At 45.3% G+C, this 22,341-nt stretch overlaps 1 protein-coding gene across 1 annotated transcript in view; it reads left to right on the top strand.

Moving 5' to 3' along the window:
• The window catches only part of LOC146809026 (uncharacterized), a 52,155-nt gene that overhangs the window by 11,961 nt on the left and 17,853 nt on the right, over positions 1-22,341 (top strand). Inside the window, exon 2 of the mRNA XM_085615831.1 lies at positions 12,868-13,088. Within this exon, the coding sequence (XP_085471957.1) occupies positions 12,914-13,088 (175 nt within the window). The 5' untranslated portion in view covers positions 12,868-12,913. The remainder of the gene's footprint in view (positions 1-12,867; positions 13,089-22,341) is intronic.

Below are 22,341 nucleotides of genomic sequence, written 5' to 3'. Positions count from 1 at the left end.
CCAGTAGAGTGTGTATGTCCTCCAAAACTTAGCCCAGGAGCTAAATGTGCAAGATTTTTTGTTATGAGACTAATATGGCACTTCTTCAAAACTATTTATTTTTAAACTTGCTCCTTAACCTGCTAAGGTTTAGGTCCTGTGGTTGTGGCACCAAGAGCCTGTGTGCAGTGTTTTTGACCAGATTCGTCAGTACTAAAAACATTCAACAGCGCAGGAAAGGATTTGAGTACAACACCCTCCCTTACTATGCCTCATCCATTTGCTGGTTATTTATAAGCAACCTTAGAGCTGGTAGGGCTGCATGACTAAATACTTATAAGGTCCCAAAAGCGAGACCTATTGGCTATGCCAATGCTTGTTTTTATTACAGCCACTAATTGGGGTGAAGTGGGCCCTGGTGCCACTGCACCTGATGCACTATTGCTAACACGTCTTTGCGGGGTGAAGATGCACACATTAGTGCAGCACTGCCAATGTTTCAGAAGGTTTCATAAAGACTAAAGGCTCCCACGTGCTGACATTCAGCATCATTCAATGTTGTAGAGACAAGCGGGAGAGGCAGCGTTCCACTTCCTGCAGAGAAAGAGCACATAAGCCACATTCCTTTTACACATGTTCCCTTTTCAAGCCTTAAAGCAACTGAGTCATGTTTTCAAAACCAGTTTCTCTAGTGCTATTCTGTTGAATAAAGAAATTGAGTCATTTACAGTGGTGTGATCTTAACTACCCATAAAATACCCATACAAATGATCTTCTACTCAACTGCATTCACCAGAGCTAACTACAACCGAGCCTTCATCACCTGATGGAACAGTTTGTCCCACTTCTGGAATGATACAATGACGTTTTGGTATGCTAATCTAATCTCCACCTCACTAATTCATCAAATTTCTCTGGTAATCCTTCCTTGCTAAAGATATCTCTCAAAGATTCAATCTCACTTAGATCGGCTCCATTGCTTATGGTTTCTTCAGTTGAGGTTTATTTTTAAGCAGACACATATTACACTGCCGTGCATAGTATTCCATCGATCTGTCGAGACCCGGCCACCAAAGGTCTTCCCAAATTCTCCTTTCAATGCTTGTGGCCTTCATGGGCCAATTCCCGTACCCTTCTTGATGCCCCGTCAGGTGTCACCAACAAATTCAACTGCTTACCATGCCTCCAGAACAGGCCAGCTTATTTCTAACCTGATTGTAAGCACCCAACTCTGGTACCACTTCCTTGCCCTTTGGCTGTCAATCCATCATAAAAAGTTAGACTATATTGAACGCTCTGTCCTCGTCCATTTTCTTCATTCTTCTTCACTCAACTCTCTCCCAGGCAGGAAAACTATCCTGGCTTATCATGGACACTTCTTCGGTGTTGTCTCCTGCGCTGTCTCCACCCTCTTCAGACAAAGGCAGCCAGGAGAAAATATAATTTGCGAATTTCTTCCCCCCTTGGCACATACTCCAGAATGTACTGGTACTCCTGAAGTCTGTAATGCCATTTTAAAATGCATTGTGTGGCACGATCACCCCCTTGTGATGGTAAACAGACGTGTGTGGTCATGGCGCAGGCTGAATGGTGTTTGCCTTGACACCTCCAGGTTTCGGTGTGCTTTACAAATATTATCCTATCCTATCCTATCCTAACCCAAATGTATGTCTTAAAATATTGCGCACCCCACCCACAAGGTTAACGCTTGCTTTTCTATAACTAAAAAAGTCAGCTCAAATTGGGCACCAATCACTCTTAATTTTACATTTCCTGTGTGATTTCTAACTGGCACAATCTCTACAGTTCTGCTTTCAACCTGTTTTGTACTTTTAAGGTTACTCAAAGTGCCCTATGTACTCTAGACTCGGCGCCTTCTTTTAATTCAAACTTGTGGCCAGAATTTTTTCCACTTTCACAACTTGTCAGAAAAAAACGTTGAACACTCTCTAACTCATTTGTTTCTTGTTTCCTCCCGTGTCCGCACACTGATCTCTTTGCTGCTGTTGATGCTTTTTTCTATGCATTTGGTTAGGGACGCTTTTTTGGTTTCCCTGATCTGGCGGTGGTATTTTCTTTGGGCGGCTCTGATGATGTCCTTGTCAGTCTCTTTTTGGCTGGTTCTCCTTTTCCTCTGTAATTGTGTGCAGTGTACTTTGGTTGCTCTGAGGTCTTCTGAGTACCAGTTGGCCTGCTTTCTGGCTCTTTTGTGGTGGCTGAGTTTGAGGGGTGCCAGGGAGCTGTCCCAGTCAGATAACCAATTTCTGAGTTGGTCTGTGTTGGTGTTTATGTCTCCCGGGAGATTGGGTCTGGTCTTGTGTAGGGGGTTGGGACCAGACTTCTTCTGTGCTGCTGTTAAGTGTGGCTAGCCTGCTGGGTTTGGTGGATATTATGAGGTGGAGGATGATTATCTGGAAGTGGACGATGGGGTAGTTGGTTCAAGTGAGGGGTGTTGTGACAGTGAACTTTAAGGTAGCGAAGACTGGGTTGAGGGTATGTCTAGCAGCATGGGTGGGTTTGGTGACATGCTGGGTGAGACCGAGGATATCTAGGATCTTGAGGAGTGCAGTGGAGCTGGGGTAGATCTGAAGTAAGGTCTTCTAGGACGATGTAGGTGTTGGTGTACATGGCGAGGGGGGCGACGAAGTCCGTCATCTATTGAATTAAATTATTTAACTGACCTGTTGGGTGGTATGCGATGACCCTGGTCTGGGAGTAGCTGGCTGTCATTTAGAGCTAGAAGTGAAGGTACTCCACTCAGGGAATAGTGTTTTTGATGGCTGTGATACAGTTGAGGGATTTCATGGAGATGACTGTAACTCCTCCTCCTGGTTTGTGTTGTTAGTCCCGTCTTGCGATCTTGTTTCCTGCCAGCATCGCTGTGGTGATTTCTGGAGCCAACAATGGAGTCAGCCAGGATTCAGTCACAAATAGGTCTGGGGCATCGTTGGTGAGCAGGTCCCAGATCTCAGTGGCGTGTTTGCAGAGTGAGTGAGTATTGAGTAGGATGCATACAAGTGATTCTGGGATGCTAGTTTGCTGGTCGTGTTGGTCAGCGTGCTGTGGAAGGGTTGAGTGATTGTAAGTTGTGCCTCTGTTGGGGGTCTGGTGTTGCATGTGAAATTGCAGTTTGTGCCTGAGTAGGCTCCTTCTGTTGTGTGTGGAGCGATGCGGCCAGAGTGGAGGATTTTGTGGCCAGTGTTGGGAAATAGGAGTGCAGCAGGGTACCTCTTGGGAGTGGTCAGGCCACAGATCCTGGTGCTGGGTTATAGTCCAGGTGCAGATGGGCTTTTCTTTGGCGCATCAGCAGCACACCTGCTGCATGTGCCTGCTGTCAATCCATACTGCAGCCGCCATTAAGTAGGTCCTGGGAGGGGATGGGGAACAGGAGCAGGGGGTGGGGCTTATCAGGCATGGAAGCATTAGAGAAGCAAGTAAGGAGCACAGGAAGGAGGGAATGGTCTGCAGTTGGTGGCAAGCAGGAAGAGGAGAGCAGCACATGAGGAAAAGTGTGGAAAAGAAGAGGCCCCAAGAGAGGCAAAAAAGGGTGAAAGGGTGTAGAAGATACTCAAAAAAGGGTGAAAAAGTTATTAAAAGAGGTTCAACATGATGAAACGTGAGCAGAGAGAGGCACAAAAGTGTGAAAAAGAAGATAGAGAATCAAGAAGCTCAAAAGGGTAAGAAGCGAGCAAAAAGAGGTACAAAAGGGTGAAAAAGAGAGAGAGAGAGAGAGAGAGAGAGAAAGAGAGAGAGAGAGAAAAAGAGAGAGAGAGAGAGAGTCACAATGCTCAAACGGGCGAGAAGCGAGCCAATAGAGGCACAAAAGGATGAAAGAGAGAGAGGTGAAAAATAAGCACAAAGAAACAAAAAAGGTTGAAAAGAGAGAGATAGCGAGTCAAGAGATTGAGAGTGGGAAGAGAGAGAATGAGGAGCATGGATGACGAGGCGGGTGCCTCGAGGCACAGGATCCGGTCCCACGAGGTACTTGACCAGTCGGATGACTTGTGCAGGTAAGTAAGGAGGTTTATGAGTAATGTAAACAATAGAAAACGACACCAACATTTTTGTTATGAAAGCTATAGAATTAACACCATCATTCACAGCTTCTAAGCACTATACTATTTTTAGCACTTTTATAGTTAATTATTAATAAGAGCCTATTTTCAGTTTCAAAGATGATTCACACCAGCATGTCTTATTCCAGAACAATAAGTAGGGCCACCATAATTATGTGATTGAGCGCCTGCGGCCATTTTCACATAATTATAGATTTGCTGCATTTGCATATAATCCATTATCATCAGCAGAATCTTCAGATTTTACCAAAAATAATTTTATTTCTAGCTGAAACAGTTCAAAAGTTGCTAAAAATGCAGCGACACGTGTTGCCGTACACGGGAAGGTCCTCTGCAAAGGTTGACTAGTTCCATTTTTGTTCCTCATTGCTATCTTTGGGTGTTAAACTGGTACTAATGAGTTGCAACCAATGCCCAGACAGTGTTAACATGTTTGAAAATGACAAACTAATGAAGTAATACTATCACAAAATATGCTGCATAATTTGCCTTTTCCTGTTGCATAATTTACTCCTCAACCATGACGCATAATCTGGCCCTCCCCTGCCACATAATTTCGGTGGCTGTTAGAATCCGGGGTCTCTGGTTGGCGCAGGTATGCACTTGCGACAAGCAGGGACCCTTTCCTCTAAGTCAGGGCGTAGGATTACCTCTTTAAAAATAACCCCTGCTCACCCTCTAGGTAACGTGGTGCAAGCAGTCAGGCTAGATTTCCAGAGGGCATTAGGTTAAGCGTTCAAGATATCTCACACAATAATCACCTCCCCACCACACAAAGACACAAGGCTGTATTTATATCAAAATAAAGTTCTTTATATAAAAGATTTCTTTAGGCAGGTTGTCAAAATACAGTTCTCTTGCTTCAATAATGTTCCAGTTACTTTTAAATGCTTTCAGGCAGTCCACAGTTCTTAAAATGACAAAATTGTACTTAAAATAGCTTCTTTAGGGTATCTGTGCGCTTCGTAGCGCCTTGCGTACGCTTCGTACGAGGTTTTGGACATCACTTGCCATTTCTCACGCTTCTCGCGTGAGCATGCGTACTCGGAACGTGAACCGTACGGACCGTACCTTCGTTGGTACGCGTCGTACACGTCCGGTACGCCTCTTGCCAAAGCTCACGCTTCCCGTGTGAGCGCCGTCAATGTATCTAATGCTGGACGAGCCGTACCTTCGTCGGGACGCCTCGAACAGCTGATTTCGAACCGTACAAAAGCTCACACTTCACGCGTTAGTCGCGTAGCGGGTCTACAGCGCTAGTACGGCCCGAACAAAGCAGCGGACGGGTCGTACTTCAGCGCGTTCGCACACAGTACCTGGTTTCTCGCACAAGGGTGATCGCAGCAGCTTCAGGGGTCCCTGCAGGAGCATCCTACGTCGCGTTGTCGTCCCTCTGAGGCAGTGGGCGGCGGTGCTTCATGAGGTGCTCCAGGACGGTCTCGGCCACACGATCACGGACAGAAGCAGGAGGGGCAGCTCGGGGGCAATCTCTTCAGTGCGTCGCACTGTCAGCTTCACGAAGGGGACACACAGTGCATCACCGGTCTTTACAGGAGCTTCCACGGCCAGGGAGGCCGCAGAGGCTCAGGCTTGGAGCCGGATGAGTTTCTTTTCTTCACGGTGCTTGCTACGGCTCGGGGGACAGTTGCTTGCGGTGCTTGGACCAGATGGACAGGTCTTTGCGGTGCTCGCAGTAGCCCCGGTGGCAGATGTCGCGGTGCTCAGAGAAGGGGCACAAGGTCCTCAGGGGTCAGCGTCACAGGATCGCTTCCAGCAGCTCTTCCTCTTCTGGGGGAAAAGTAGCGCCCACTGTTCCTGGGGCGCAGTTCAGGGGGCAAGTTCACAAGCAAGCCCTTGGAGATTGTTTGAAAGCACAAGTTGATGCAAAGTCTTTTCCTTTAGTCTTTTCCTCTCCTTCTTGCAGCAAGGCACCCACCACAGGCCAGTCTCACAGGTCAGAGACAGTAGTCCTCCATGCAGCTTTCCCAGATCCTTCTCTTCAGGCAGAATTTCTTCTTGGCGCAAACAGATTCTGATTTCTTAGGAGCAGGGCTCCTTCTTTTATAGCACAATTCTTTTGTTCCTTGTCGCCAGGGGGCCTGGGCCTGGCTCAGTCCAGTTTTGGAGCACTTTGTTGTGGTGACTCTGCTCTTTCCTTTCAGCAGCAGGGCAGAGACATCAGCGCTCCACAGGGGGCGGAGCCGGCATTGTGGTGGCAGAGCACAGGTCTATTCAGAGTCAAAGGTGTACTCCTCCCACCCATCCTGGTGTAATCTCTCTACCCACCACCTGGCGGCCAGCCTGTCTCCTGGAATTCCCCAGCCCTGCTCCTTTACTGTTACTAGGCAGAACACACACACACAGCAGAGGCGGACGGAAATGGCCAGGTCAGTAAATACTAACTTTCTAAAAGTAGTATTTACAAACACAGGATATTAAAATAAACTTTACTAAAAGAAGTATTTTATTATTCTGAGTTCAGGCATACCAAACTTGACTTTCTACCATGCTCTCTGAGTCCACTGGGATTAGAGCGTGTAGTAATTCCAGCAGCCCATTCTGGCCTATGGAGAGCAGGTAGCCTTCAATAGTGAAAAACGAAAATGGCTGTAATTCACTATTAGGACATGCCACACACATCAGGGCATGTCCTACCTCATGCCTACAATGCACCCTGCCCTTGGGCCTACCAGAGGGGTGACTAATATGAAGTTAAGTGAAGGTTTGGAGACTGGCAAGTAGGTGCACTTGCACAATCAGCGCGACAGTAACAGACCGCGCGCAGGTTCTGCAGTGGCAGACCTTAGACACATTTTACTAGGCTGCTTCTGTGGGTGGCATAACCAGTGCTGCAAGCTCACCAGCGGCATTTGTATTTACAAGCCCTGGCACTCCTGGTGCACTTTACTAGGGGCTGACAGTAAACCAAATAAGCCAAACATGGACACCAATCAATGTATACACTTTTCAAAGGGAGCACTTGCACTGTGGCACTGATTAGCAGTGGCACAGTGCCCTGAGCAGCTAACACCAACAAAACACAATGAGGCACATCAGCAAAAAGTGGAAGGGAAACTCACGCCAAGGTCTAACAGTGGCCCTGACAATATATTCTATTTTCAGCTCACAAAGGCAGCTGTAGGGGCTTGTGATAAGGCACAGTCTACAGCGCTACCACCCGAGCAGCCAATGAAGGTCAAACTTCAGTTCATATGGGTGTGGAATCGTCTCCCTGTATCCTTCTATCACCTGCTATGAAGTCCTCTCAGATGTTCCGCTCTCTATGTCTGCTTTTCAGAGATCATTCCAGGCTTTGTTAAAATGTTTTAGGATAAATATTCAACAACGTATGGCGTAATGCCCTTTCAGCTATTTTCAACCCGAAAGCGTTCTCTCGGAAAGATAATTTAATTGTAAAGTTTTATATAGCGCTGGCTAGACCCGAAGGTATCAAAGCGCTTTACATGAGGATCAGCAAGTTACAGATTACATAATTACTTCAGTTACAATATCCAAGTATCGACATAGGAGAAAAATAGAGAGAAGGAAGCATAACGGGGAGGCGAGGAAAACAATGTCAGATGTCCAGCTGGGTAGGTGACAGCTGAGCGGGTGACCCAGGGCCAAACTTCTCTATAACTGCATGGGACAGCTCCACCGGGCATCGGCCAAGGTTGTTCAGACTCCGCGGTGAAAACAGACAGTAGAAAAACATGCGATTACACGATAACATAAGTTATATTCGCGTTACGTAGCAAAGACAAAACGTCTTATGTGGAATGGAAGGTCGAGGGGGGAAAGGTGAACAGGGGAAAAAGGAATGCAGATAGCGTTGGGAAGACCAGAGGGGGAAGAGACTTTAGGGGAAACAAGCAGTCAAAGTGAAAGATAGACAAGACCGTGAAGCACAGTTAAAAACAGTGTCCGATGTTCGGCTGGGTAGGTGACGGCCGAGGAGGTGAACCATAGCCAGACTCCTCTATAGCTGCATAGGATAGCTCCGTCGGGCATCTGCCAAGGTTACTCTGACTCCGCGGTGAGAACAGACAGTAGAGAAATATGAGATTGCATGATAACATAAGTTATTTTCACGTTAGATAGCAAAGACAAAACGTCTTATGTGGAATGGAAGGTAGAGGGGAAAAGGTAAACAGGGGAAAAGGAATGCAGATAGCGTCAAGCAGACCAGAGGGGAGGAAGGGACTTCAGGGGAAACAAGCAGTCATAAGGAAACAGCGTGTTACAAGTTATAGAAGATATTCACATTAATTACAGAATGATTACATATTCAATACAGGAGTTATTCAAGATCCAAAAAGGCCAGGGAGAGCAGGGAGTCCACATGAAGGAGACAGATAATATATTTAACACATAATTATCAAACTTCATTTCACCATATTGATAAAACATATGAATGATTAAAAGCAATGATTAAATAATACAAATATATTAACATAAGCCTTATTAACATATCGCAGGAAGAGAACTTTTTGAAATAATGGGCCTTTCATTCGATCTCTGGTATTCCCCCTCTCATAAATTCATTAGCTCTCATGCCCATCACAGAAGGGGAATTCCAAGAAGGGAAATTCAGCCCTTAAAAGGGGAAGACAAAAGTTGATATTTATGACAAGGACCTGCTGTAAGGAAGAACACTGCTTCAAAGAGAACCAGGACGTCATTCCATCATGATGTAATAAATAGAGAACCTACATAGGAAGGACAAGGGCAAGATGTTATCGTAATCCAGCACACCCGTATTACACTCGCATGGCGTCCATCTGTTTATTTACAACACCAAAAGCAGTGGCCACCAGCAAAGGATATGATGTAATGTTGTCTTTCGGTTGGGTTTCTTCCCCTTCCGGTGTCGATGCTCCTGTAATAACCACTTTACACTTCGCATCGAATAGTGAACAAATTGAGGCCGGAGATCCATATATTTTTCCTTCTAGGAAGAGCCAGGCTCCAGAACGAAGAGTGCATTTCAGATCTGGTGCTGTGCTTTGTTTATGCTGCTGCACGCTGTAGAGTGGTACGAATGATGCTGCCTTCGCGTGGAATATTGATCACATTTCACATGAGTGTGATTGAGTCTTATAAATACCAAGAATTGTGAATAGATTGTTATCAACACCGTCACATTCCCAGTTAAAACAATACTCCCACTGAATTATTTGAAATCACATTCAAGGTCAACTCCACAGCCTCATCGGCTCCAATAAAGTTACAATAAAGTTCAACTAAGTGGTCACACTGTCATTAATGAAGTCACATTCCAGGTCGAGTCAATGGCCCCGGTTACTTTTTTTGAGTCGTGTTCCAGGTTAACTCAGTGGCCACTCTGCCTTGGGTAGGATCTCATCAAATGGTACCTCAATGGTCACTCATGTCATACAACCCACATTGTACATTCATTCATCCATTTGTGCCAATCATTATGATACAGTTCATGTCCTGATCAACTCAGCAGACCGTGCATAAATGGAGTTGCATCACTTGTCAATGATGCCACAACTTTCCTGATAGCAAATTTCTGGTCACCTCAGATACCTTATGAAGATTAACGGAGTAAAGCATATGTTTATGGCTAAATGTTTCCAGTGTTTATTTTGTGAATTCTGGTAACACATTCCAAAAGGGCATGAAAAGAAGGTGCAATTGTGTCCAGACAGCAGCAGGGCTCTATCCAAACAGGCACGGTCCAGTTTATCTACTCTGTTCCACGAATGCGCAATGTGGAAAGAAGCATGGAGGGAGTGTAATATGTTATTCTCCCACTGTCTCGAGCACTTATGTGTCATATACGCCTATCCCCTACGCGATTCCGTAAACAGCTGAATTTGCTGGTGTTGCACGTTTATTGTTTAGCATAAAAAATCTGTACATTTCAGTTACCACTAAAACGTAGATTTCCCATCAGTAGATTTAATTATAATTATTTTTTTTTGGGGGGGGGGGGGTTAGATCGGCACAATGACTGTCAAGCAGACCTACTGCTAAATTATCCATGGAGCAGGCTTCAGATCCGCCCCTCTCAACCATTGGCTTTCTTCAAACAGCCTCTTTCATCCATTGGTTTAAGACTTTGTAAACCATGCCTTGGCTCAGCCCATGTGAAGTATTCATTGCCCGCTGCACTATTGGCTGTGTGGGTGTATCCTTCCAGCTTCAATTGAACGCATGCATCGAACTACATGAGCGGCTACTTTACAACTATAATTCTCTCTGTCCTCTCTGCTGGCACCCTACCATGTTCCTGTTCCAATGTGCTAATGTTGCAGGAGCACATTAGATCAGACCTATTGGCTTTACCAATGTTTTCCAAATACCAGAAACCCTCTTTTATGTGTTGTAATGACAGCCCAGGTGGCGTAGGATAATCAGGTCACTGGAAAAGTGTTTGGAGGAGACTGAAAAGAAAAGAACAATCCACAAATTATTTCGAAAGCATGTCCCTTAATGTGTAAAAACACAAGTCAGTTCAGTAGCACACCCGGGTAGCATGTGAGGATGTTTCTTCACACTTCAGCTCAGTAGCATACCCAGGTACATGTAATAGGTTTCTTCACACTTCAGCTCAGTAGCATACCCGGGTAGTGATGCAGCGAGGCTATAACAAAAACTTTACAAATGACACCAACCTAGAAAAAAAACCCTTACACCACTTGTTCATCGGTGGGGCCCATAACACCGAAAACATCCATACGACTCAGTTTTTCTGGATCAGTGATAAGCTGGCGAACTGCAAGACATACGGGGTATGATACTATTTTGCCCTAAATAATAACTATATACATTATATACATTAGACTCTAGAACTTTCGGTTTTAAACATCAAGATACTCCGCTATTTTGGGTTGATGGACCAACTAGTAGGAATCAGTTGATGGCGATTAAGTCCAGCTCAATCACAATTAAAACCTTTAACTTTTATGGATCATAACTTTAATTCTAATAACCACAGACTCAGTTTGAGTCAGTATGAAATTGACTAAATAAAGGTTTATCAGACAAAATTGTAGACATTTATTTCATAAGCATTTAAGTAAAGATTGATATAGAAAACGGAAAATACTCATTACCCTTGGCCTTAGGGCGATGACAAGAATGGTTCACCAGAACATGAACCGCAGATCACAAGATAGGTTCCCAAACTGACTGACTGTCCCTCTAACCTCCTCAGACTTATTTCCTCCCAGGATTGAATCCCGCAACGCTCTCGTTCCTTTTCCCCATCAAAGTTAGAAGTTCAAATTTGTCAAAGTCTATGAAGCATTAGGAAGAAAATTGTCTTAACAGACGGCGTGTCGTGTTGAATAGTTGAAAAAACAAGTGCGAGAATGTCATTATAAGCCCAACTCTTTTATACCATTTCACTAACTTGCTATAGCCAAAATTGAAACCTTTTTAGGGGCTACATTCATTCTGATTGGTCCATTGGAGGGGTGGCGATGGTCACCTCATTGTCCTCCTTGCCTAAACCGGTTCTATAAATAATACATTCATGTTCAGTTCTCGTGACTTATCAAGTTCCGATATTTTAACTTTGTTAATATATTTGCAACAATTTTCCATTGGTCATGCACTGGCTCATCTTCTGCAGTTCAAGTTTCTCATCCGTTCCCAAGCATTCATGCAGGGATTGTTGACACAGCTCTTGCCTTAGGTCACTTTGTCCTTCACATCTTTCACTCCGAGCATAGGCCACACAGTCATGACTGAAACTTCCATTCTGCTCATGTGCGGGGCCATTTTTGTTACACATAATCACATCTCTCGGCAGCGGCCATTTTCTCAGCGAGGCCAAGCAGGCCCGAACGGAACTAATATGAAAACAACATAGCAGAAATTAGACATAGAAAATAAGCCCTTCTGTTTACCACCCACCATTCTAATGACCCATGTTAGGTGTTACCTAGCATAAGCGACATTTAAAGCCATTTTACTTACCATCTGCATTCTTTTTGCCACAATATTTTTACTACAACGAAATACATGCAATTTACTTCTATTTTCTACACGAATCACAAACCTATGTTAATTTAATTTCACATTGGTAAATAAATTAGATTTTTGCAAATGCCAGTTAGTTTCCCACGTGTTGTGTCTAATTAAAGGTGCATTTTATTGGTTATTTTATGCATTCAAACAGTTATTATTTTTATGGTTATGAGGTCATTAACTTCGAAGGGGGTACAAGATTTTTTTTTTCCCTTGCTCCATCAGTAGCATGTAAGGATGTTTCTTCACACTTCATCTCAGTAGCATATCCGGGTAGCATGTAATATGTTTCTTCACACTTCAGCTCAGTCGCATACATGGGTAGCATGTAAGGATGTTTCTTCACACTTGAGCTCAGTAGCATACATGGGTAGCATGTAAGGATGTTTCTTCACACTTTATCTCAGTAGAATACATGGGTAGCATGTAAGGATATTTCTTTACACTTCAGCTCAGTAGCATACATGGGTAGCATGTAAGGATGTTCCTTCACACTTCAGCTCAGTCGCATACATGGGTAGCATGTAATGATGTTTCTTCACACTTCAGCTCAGTAGCATACATGGGTAGCATGTAAGGATGTTTCTTCACACTTCAGTTCAGTAGCACCCCCCGGGTAGCATGTAAGGATGTTTTTTCACACTTCAGCTCAGTAGCATACCCGTGTAGCATGTAAGGATGTTTTTTCACACTTCAGATCTGTAGCATACCAGGGTAGTATATGAGGATGTTTCTTCACACTTCAGCTCAGTAGCACACTCGGGTAGTATGTAAGGATGTTTCTTCTTCTCTGTCTCTTTTCTCCTAGATCATCAAGTTCAATAACTGAACAACAAAGACGGTGACGATTGAAGATGAATTTGCACCTGAAATTTGCAACTTTTTTGACACTCTGCTTCAGCGTCCTCTTCATCATCATTACTTTGTCGTCAAACCATTGGATCTCCACCAATCAACGCAATGGATACGAGTTCATGGGGCTCTGGAAGGCCTGCACGCGCTTTGGCTGTGTGAGCTTGACTGGTGGAGGTGAGACATGATCTGCTACTCTGCCCTTTGGTGGTTAAGGTCATGGGAAGATCCTTTGATCCTGAGGTATAGGCAAAACCTAAAAGATGATCCTTATAATATATATATAATTGTATTCCAATGAATCAGCTGTCAGAGGTGCACTCAATACACGTAGATTAAAATACAGCACTAATTAAAATACAGAGCATTTGCAGTGCTATGTTATTTTCCTTATCTGTCCCATACAAAATATATCAAATTGGCAACCCCTGTTTCAATAGAGCTAAGGGGGGCCTTAACCGTAAGTTTTTGATTTTATTTTTATTTAACCTTACTGTCCTTCCTTCTTTTTCCTCTTAAAATTGGTTTTGTCTACACCCTTCCTAACAAGGCTTGAGGGACAAAGTCAGCAGCTCAGAGTCTTTGCATGAATAGTTTATTGCATTTACAAGAGGGTAGATGCAGCCCTTCAAATGTGGTGATCCAGCAGGTCCAGTTGCTATGAGAAGCACCCACAACCTGAACAGGAAAAGCCTGCTCTTACCTGGGGAGAAATGTAATCTTCCAGTCGCCTATCTGTCCTGGCACTCTAAAAATATTTCCCCTTGGTGGTTGGAGCGATTTCCACTTTCAAGAACTTTTGCTTTCTCAAACATGTAGACTTATGGCTCTCAATACCTCTTCTATGGCTCTTAATATCTCTCTTATGGTTCTCAATACCTCTCTTATGGCTCTGAATACCTCTCTTATGTCTCTCACTGCCTCTCTAATGGCTGCCAATACCTCTCTGATGGCTCTGAATACCACTCTTATGGCTCTGAATACCTCTCTTACGGCCATCAACACCTCTCTTATGACTCTCAATACCTTTCGTATGGCTCTCAATACCTCCTGTGTGGCTCAATACCTCTTATATGGGTCTCAATACCTCTCTATGACTCTGAACACCTCTCTTATGACTCTCAACATCTCTCTTATGACTCTCAACACCTCTCGTATGAGTCTCAATACCTCTTATATGGCTCTGAATACCTCTCTTATGACTCTCAATACCTCTCTTAGGGTTATCAATACCTCTCTTAGGGCTTTCAATACCTCTTTTATGGCTCCAAATACCTCTCTTATGACTCTCAATACTTATCTTATGACTCTCAATACCTCTCTTATGGCTCTAAATACCTCTCGTATGGCTCTCAATACCTATCTTATGGATCTGAATACCTCTCTTATGACTCTCAATGCCTATCTTATGACTCTCAATACCTCTCATATGGCTCTCAATACCTCTCTTATGGCTCAATACCTCTCGTATGGCTCTCAATACCTATCTTATGGATTGGAATAACTCTCTTATGACTCTCAATACCTATCTTATGACTCTCAATACCTCTCTTATGGATCTCAATACCTCTCTTATGGCTCTCAATACCTCTCTGATGGCTCCCAATACCCCTCTTAGTCATGTGTTCTAGCACAGTTTGCCTACTCTGCATAAAGCCCAAAGCAATAACATACTGCTTTTGAGAGGATGAGGTTCTCAATTAAGACTCTTACAAGTGGAAGCAGAGGAATTTAGCCAGAGTTTCACTGAGAAAAGCAAATACCGGAGCAGCCTTGCTGGCTGTATGTCAAGACCTTTGAAGGCCGACCTCTTGCTTCATTGGGCATTAAAATAATTAGAGAAAATCTAGTATAAAACCGGTTTCTCTAGAAGCCAGAGATCTCAGATTGAGATTGGTTCTTTACAGTGAAAGAGAAAAGAAATAAACTAGGTACGTCCCATGGATTGCTTTTGGTAGTCCTTGAGTGCAGAAAGATAACAGGTAAACATCTTGCTTGAAGCGTGGGAACATCACTCATATTCCATTTAACAAAAATCTATTTCAAAGCAGAAAAGACATCAATAGCCCTTATCCTACACACCAAGGCAGCAATATTTCGAGACAAGCTCAGTAACTCCACCCTCCAGTCGGGTTTGGCTGCATCAGTGCTGCCTCTATATCAATCCACAGAGTGTTCAGATTGACCATTAGTTACTGGTGAGGGTCGGAGTTGTATGGCTGTGGTCAAGGGCCCCTCTGGGGGACCTTGTGTAGATGTGTCATCAGATGGAGGTGGGACATGTCAGGCCAAAGAAAGTCATGCCTTGGGTTGAGGTATCAAGGAGGATCTTGTGGTTCTGCAAGAGATGAGGATAGATTGAACCTGATGATGCACCACCCCTGTTTGTGGCAACCAAGATGGTAGTAATGTCATGGGTGATAATGGACATAAATGACCCCTGTCAATAAGCTGCGGGGCTTCTGCTCATCCACTTTTTACTTGACATTTAACCTTATTTAAATGAGATCTTTTGGAGCCTCTGTGGACAAATATCTAGTTCAAGAACATGGTTACCCTGTTCCTGCTCATATATAAGTAGTTTAAAAAAAAGGCAGTATCTCTGAAAGGCGTTGTGAGAAAGTGGTTTATTAATATGGGTAGATTAATGGCCACCAAATGTAATAAAGTCACTGTCATATTAGGTAAAGTCAAAGATTTCAGTAACTTAAACCTGCAGCTCAAATCCTGGTACAGGTCCGGACTGGCTACAGGGTGGTTCGTTCTAAATAAACAATGCACAAATAAATGGTTTTAACCCCTTGTGTGCCACGCCCTTTCCCCGCCCTGTGCCGGGCGTTGCATTAGCGGGCGGGGTTCATGACGAGCTGGACTCGTCATGGGCACAGCGCAACCGCGGCCCATGACGAGTCCAGCTCGTCATGGGCACAGAAGGGGTTAAAGTAGGCTCTAAGCACACTTTAAAGCCATTTGTTTTTGCATTGTTTGTTTAGAAGCGCTCCAAGCATGAATATGCCTGGCAGGTCCTCAGCAACAAAACCAGACCCCACCCTGCCAGCCCATCGAAACACCTAGTAGCCAGTCCGGCCCTGGTAGCTATGGCAAGCATGCAGTCAATGATCAATCTGGGGACTGAAAATGACTCTCCTCTTGGCAAGTACCCCTCCCCTTGTAAAGATGCCCTGGCTATAAAGGGACAAACTCCAACCCATGGCCTTACCCTACAGACCTGTCGTGGCAGATACTGTTCTGTGGAAAACAGACTTGCCACCTCCATGGTGTGGCTCACACATGTCTCTTCAGAGCAGTGACAGGGCCCCATTCTCTGTGACCTCTTGGAAGTGATGTCTACCATCCTCAGGGATCACCAGTTTACCTTCTTGGTCCACCTCCCATGTAAGGGGTACTAAGGCATGCTCTACCCTCTCTTCCTGGGACTAGGCTTCTGCTAGAGCTACACTAGTCAGTCGTGTAAAGTTACTACCTCTGGGTGGCTTTTTGGGACATACAGAGTCTCCCTTTTTATGTACACAGCCATAACACAGAGCCTGGGGATATTGCACCATTGGCTTCTTCCCACCAAAACGTCACTTCTTCTTTTCAGATGTGATGTGGGAATCCCTCTCCTTGGGGCCCTTTAGGGAACTTGTATACATTATTCTGGCCTTCTCTACCTGTCTGCAGAAGGAACAGAAACCACCCTTCTTATGGTCGCTCCCAGGTACCTTTTTGGACACTCAGGTGCTGAGCCAGAGAGCAGCCTCTAGGCAAAGTGAGCTTGGAGACCATTAGGTGCTGGTGTAGCTCTGTGAACCAGTTACTCAAGATGTGTACCTTCATTAAAAAACTGTACCGCCCATCACAACTCTATACCTTACAATGCCTTACTAGATGAGTCTACAAAATGCACCTAAAATTTTTGTGCCTGTTTCTGGCCATCACTGAACTTCATCCAATACTTCTCTGGGACTAAACAACATTTTCAGATAAGGGCCCCTTTCATGGAATAATACCTAGCCTGGTCTGCTGCATCTAGTGTCAATAGTGTATCCCTCCCAGCAATGGGCATGTGCTCCCTCAAGCTAACCCCTAACTCCCTCTGGGACTCTTTGCATATGCATGGCCACCTCCCTCCTATGCTGCAAACCACTTATCTATGCCACCACCGCATAACTAAGCACCAGGTCTTTTGGGATGTGTACTCTGCATTTATCTCTCTTTACTTCACTCCACTCACTTCAGTGTCACGGCCACCATGATCACTGGACTCTGAGGCCCTTCTTAACCTCAAGTCCATCTTGCACTGGCTCCTCTAATAGTCCAGCAGGGCCTTCTTCTCTCCAGGAAAAATAATATCTTGCTGCTGGAGTGCTCCCATTCCACTGACGAAACAGAATTTTAAAAACTGTTTTATTTCATTTGGTTTCACTTTGTGGGTGTGATAAGGCAGGGCCTTGCTAAGACGTGTAGGTGCAGTGGACCTAAACCTGGCATCTTACACCACCAATGCGTCAAACAATATTCACTTCCTTCGTTTTATCCAGCTAATAGCTGCACTTTAAGATAATATATTTCCCTTTTGCAGCGGGTTGAATCAAATAATCAAGACTAAAACATACAAGTTAAAAGAACGTGGCATTAGGTATAATTTCCTACTTTGTCAAAGGCCGAGGAACGACAAACCAGTGACTAAAGGAACAGTTGCAGATCAAATGTTGCATCTAAAAGGCAGAAAGAAGGAATTTGTAAAGAAGGTCCCGCAGACAGGCCAGGTACCATGTCAGCGAAGCACTCACGCTTTTTATTTAACTGCATGTTAGAATCAATGACCTTTAGCTTAACCTTGAACATAAATAGAGCCTCAAACATCCTGTCGTGCAAAGTGCTCCTGGCTAAACTTTGAGGACTGGCTGTAGATGTCACACGTGGACTGTGGCCCCTGGACAAGTAGAACTGTGCCCCAAAAAGAGTTGTTTTGTGAGTGTGGTTTCTGAAATCGATCAGGAGGTGCTGGACCTACATTCAGACATTCATCACACAGGTAAAGCTCAAATACACAAGCTGCCATTTCAGAACACCTCAGAGGAAGATCTAAGAATACCAGGCACGAAATGTAATTGCCTTCTAACTTACATTAGAGTCGAAGAAGTTTTAAAAGGGAGAAAGCTAACATTGTTTTTTAGCTTAAAGAATAGAGAGTCGCCCTCCTTAGTTGGTAAATTTAATGAAAAGACATAATATCAAATTATGGAAATCAGAATAAAAGGCATGCACTGGATACATTTGAAGAAGCACACAAAAAATCCAAATTGATATACACAAGTGATTTACTGACGCTTCATTCAAAAATTCCTATACTAAAAAAAAAATGACATAAGATATAATAATGAAGAGCATGTAGAGTATTATGTCCATGATGGAACTATCTCGATGGAGTAGCTGTGAAAACTTTCCAAGCAGAGGGGCTGCGGGTGAAAAGTGAACCTGAAACAGCCTAGGCGTCAGAAGAGACCAGCTCAAAGTTACCTTTAAACATTTGTTATTCTATGGCACATGTCTTGTTAGCATGACCGTAGACCCAGTCCTGGAGAAAGTGAGGTTGTATGCGATTTTTAGCTTCTTCCTGGAAATTATTCACAGCTCTGGGGCTCTGAAGGCACTGACATGGGTGAAACTGATCTAGTTAACTGCCCCTAGTACTGATCCTACTTCATACAACCCCAAGATGCCCTCAAGCACTGTTAGTCAGTCCTCAGAGCGCCTCAACGTGTAATCCAAGACCCTCACTTTGGCTGCAGCCACTCACGGCTATTACTGGAACACCCTCAGAGAGTCTTACTCGGCCCCCAGAAACCCCAGAGACCCTCAGTCTGCCCTCAGTCACCACCCTTCCAGGCAGCCCTCAGAGTCACTCAGTCCAACCTCAGTCAGCGCAGCTGGTACACCAATCCAGGCAGTCCTCAGAGACTCCCAGTCTGCCCTCAATCACCGCACTGGTACTTACACCAATCCGGGCAGCCCTCAGAGACCCTCAGTCTGCTCTCAGTCACCGTAGCTGGTAATTACAGCAATCAGGGCAGCCCTTAGAGACCCTTAGTCTGCCCTCAGACCAGCAGTGGCCGGCGCAGGTAAGCGTGAGGTTTGGTGGGGGGCACGGTGGGAGGAGGGAAGTCAAGACATGACGGAATAGGTCAAATTAAATAAATAAATAACACCTATTCTGTCATCTGTCAACTCCCCCCCCCCGCTCGCCCCGCTCCACCACCCCACTGCGCTTACCTGCACTGGCCTCGACAGCCTCAGACACCGCAGGTGGTACCTACACCAATCCAGTCAGCCCTCAGAGATCCTCAGTCTGCCCTCAGTCACCGCACGGGTACTTACACCAATCCAAGCAGCCCTCAAAGACCCTAACTCTGCCCTCAGTCACAACAGCTGGTACTTACACCAATCCAGGCAGTCCTCAGTGACCCTCAGTCACTGCAGGTGGTATTTACACCAATTCAGGCAACCCTCAGAGACCCTCAGTCTGCCCTAAATCACCACAGCTGGAACTTACACCACTCCAGGCACCCCTCAGAGACCATCAGTCTGTCCTCAGTCACCTCAGCTGGTACTTACACCATTCCATGCATCCCTCAGAGACCCTCAGTTTGCCCTCAGTCACCACAGCTGGTACTTACACCAATCCAAGAAACCCTCAGAGACCCTCAGTCTGCTCACAGTCACTGCAGCAGGTACATAGACCCCTTCAGCCAGCCTTCAGAGACCCTCAGTCTATCCTCAGTCGCCGCACTGGTACTTACACCCATTTAGGTAGCCCTCAGAGACCCTCAGTCTGCCCTCAGACCAGCGACCGTCACAGGTAAGCATGGTGTTGTGGGTGAGGGGCAGGGTCGGAAGGAGGAAGTCGACAGACGATAATATAGGTAAAATTAAATAAATAAATAAAACATATTCTGTCGTCTGTCGGCTTCTCCTCCACCCCCACCGCTCCACCACCCCACCGCGCTTACCTGCACCTGCTGCGACAGCCTCAGACATTGCAGCTGGTACTTGCACCACTCCGAGCAGCCCTCAGGGACCCTTAGTCTGCCCTCAGTCACCACATGTGGTACTTACATCAATCAAAGCAGCCCTCAGAGACCCTCAGTCTGCTCACAGTCACCACAGCTGGTACTTAGACCCCTCCAGGGAGCCCTCAGAGACACTCTGTCTGCCCTCAGTCACCGCACTGGTACCTACACCAATCTAGGTAGCCCTCAGAGACCCTCGGTCTGCCCTCAGCCACTGCACTTGTACTTACACCAATCCAGGTAGCCCTCAGCGATTCTCGGTTGACAGGAAACATCACTAGCACACCTCCAAAAAAACCTTAGGAATCTATCAGAGTTGTAATGATATAGGCCAGGTGTAGTCGGAGACTCTTGTTCTGATAACACACTCATCCAGCATTTCCTCAGTGACTCTAATATTGCTCCTACACTTAGATGGTCCTTAATCGCTACTATTCACCCTAAAAACATTACAGTGCCCTCAGATACATGCAGCATGTCTAAAAGAGGTGCTGAGCATTTCTTCATTAACCAAAGTTGGACCTTACAGTCCTTCAGCTGACCTTAGAGACCCCCAGCCTGCCCTTAAACACTCCCAGGAGGCCCTAAAAACAGAAATTGCACCCTACCCGGACCTCAGAGTTTGACTCCAGTCACAATCAGCTGCCCCTCATGGAGCGCTCATCCAGCCTTCAGACACCTCCACATGGTTCATACACACCAGCAGACTGTCATGGAATGTCATCCATTCTTCAGACATCTCCACATGGTCCTTACACACCAGCAGACGCTCATAGAATGCCATCCATTCTTCAGACACCTCCACATGGTCCTTACGCACCAGCAGGCCCTCGTGGAGTGTCATCCAGCCTTCAGACACCTCCACATGATCCTTACGCACCAGCAGGCCCTCATGGCGTGTCATCAAGCCTTCAGACACCCCACATGGTCCTTACGCACCAGCAGGCCCTCATGGCGTGTCATCCAGCCTTCAGAAACCTCCACCTGGTCCTAACACACCAGCAGGCCCTCATGGAGTGTCACCCAGCCTTCAAACACCTCCACATGGTCTTAACACACCAGCAGGCCATTATCGAGTGTCATCCAGCTTCAGACACCTCCACATGGCCCTAACACAACAGTAGGCCATCATGAAGTGTCATACAGCCTTCAGACACCTCCACAGGGTAGTAATACACCAGCAAGCCCTCATGGAGTGCCATCCATCCATCAGACACCTTCACATGGTCCTTACGCACCAGGATGGCACTCATGAAATGTCATCCATCCCTTAGACACCTCCACATGGTCCTTATACACCAGCAAGCCCTTATGCTGTGCCATCTATCCTTTAGACACCTCCACATGGTTTTTACACGCCAGCAGGCCCTCATGGAGTGCGATCCATCCTTTAGACACCTCCACATGGTCCTTATACACCAGCAAGCCCTCATGGGATTTCTGGTTGGCTAAGGCTTGCGCCAAAGCCAGGCAGAAACCACCACTCTAGTCAGGGCAAGGGAGTTACACGCTGAAGATAACCCCTACTCACCCCCTTGGTAGCTTGGTACGAGCAGTCAGGCTTATCTCAGAGGCAATGTGTAAAGCGTTTACGCAACACACACACACAGCAGCAACACACTAGGCACACTACAAAGGAAACTCCACACAAGGTTATGTCAAAAATAGCCTTTGTATTGTCATAAACACATTAGAAACATAATCACACAATATACACTGTACCAACTGGCACTGGCAATATTCACAGGGGATTATATACAGGACCAGGCCAATCGGGCCACGGTCAGAACCCTCAGAACAAGTAAGTAAATGCAAAACACAACCAGTAACCACTGGTACCATGATGACCTAAGCATTATCCAATTGGCATTAGACACCATCCTAAAATATCGTAACATGACCTAAGGCAAAATATCACATTAGGCCCAAACCTCATTAGCATAAACACATTACGCAATAGGCCTCACCAGCATAAACACATTATACAATAACCTTATAACCATAAATATCATTAGAGGCCTAAATCAGGGTGCATAAATCACATCACCTAAATCTCATTATGCATCCAACATATTAGGCCCAAACCTCATCAGCATAAACACATTACGCAGTAATCATGGGGCATGAATCACATGAGGCATCACATTATTAAAGGCATAAATCACAGTAGGGCAGTACACCCTACCAACTTTCAACTGACCCCCAGTCCAACTGGCCTCATCTAGGGCTCCAATGCCCTATGTCCAGCAAAGTCAAAGCTCAACTGCCAATGCAGTAGAATTCACAAGTGCGCAATAGCGCTGGGGCAGAGGAGTGTATCTCACTCCTGTCTCACTAAAAATGCTCCCAAATAA

The sequence above is a fragment of the Triturus cristatus genome, chromosome 7 (assembly GCF_964204655.1).
Source record: "Triturus cristatus chromosome 7, aTriCri1.1, whole genome shotgun sequence".
NCBI classification, from domain to species: Eukaryota; Metazoa; Chordata; class Amphibia; order Caudata; family Salamandridae; genus Triturus; species Triturus cristatus.
The sequence above is the reverse complement of the archived record's forward strand: the minus strand, read 5'-3'. Positions and strand labels throughout refer to the sequence as shown.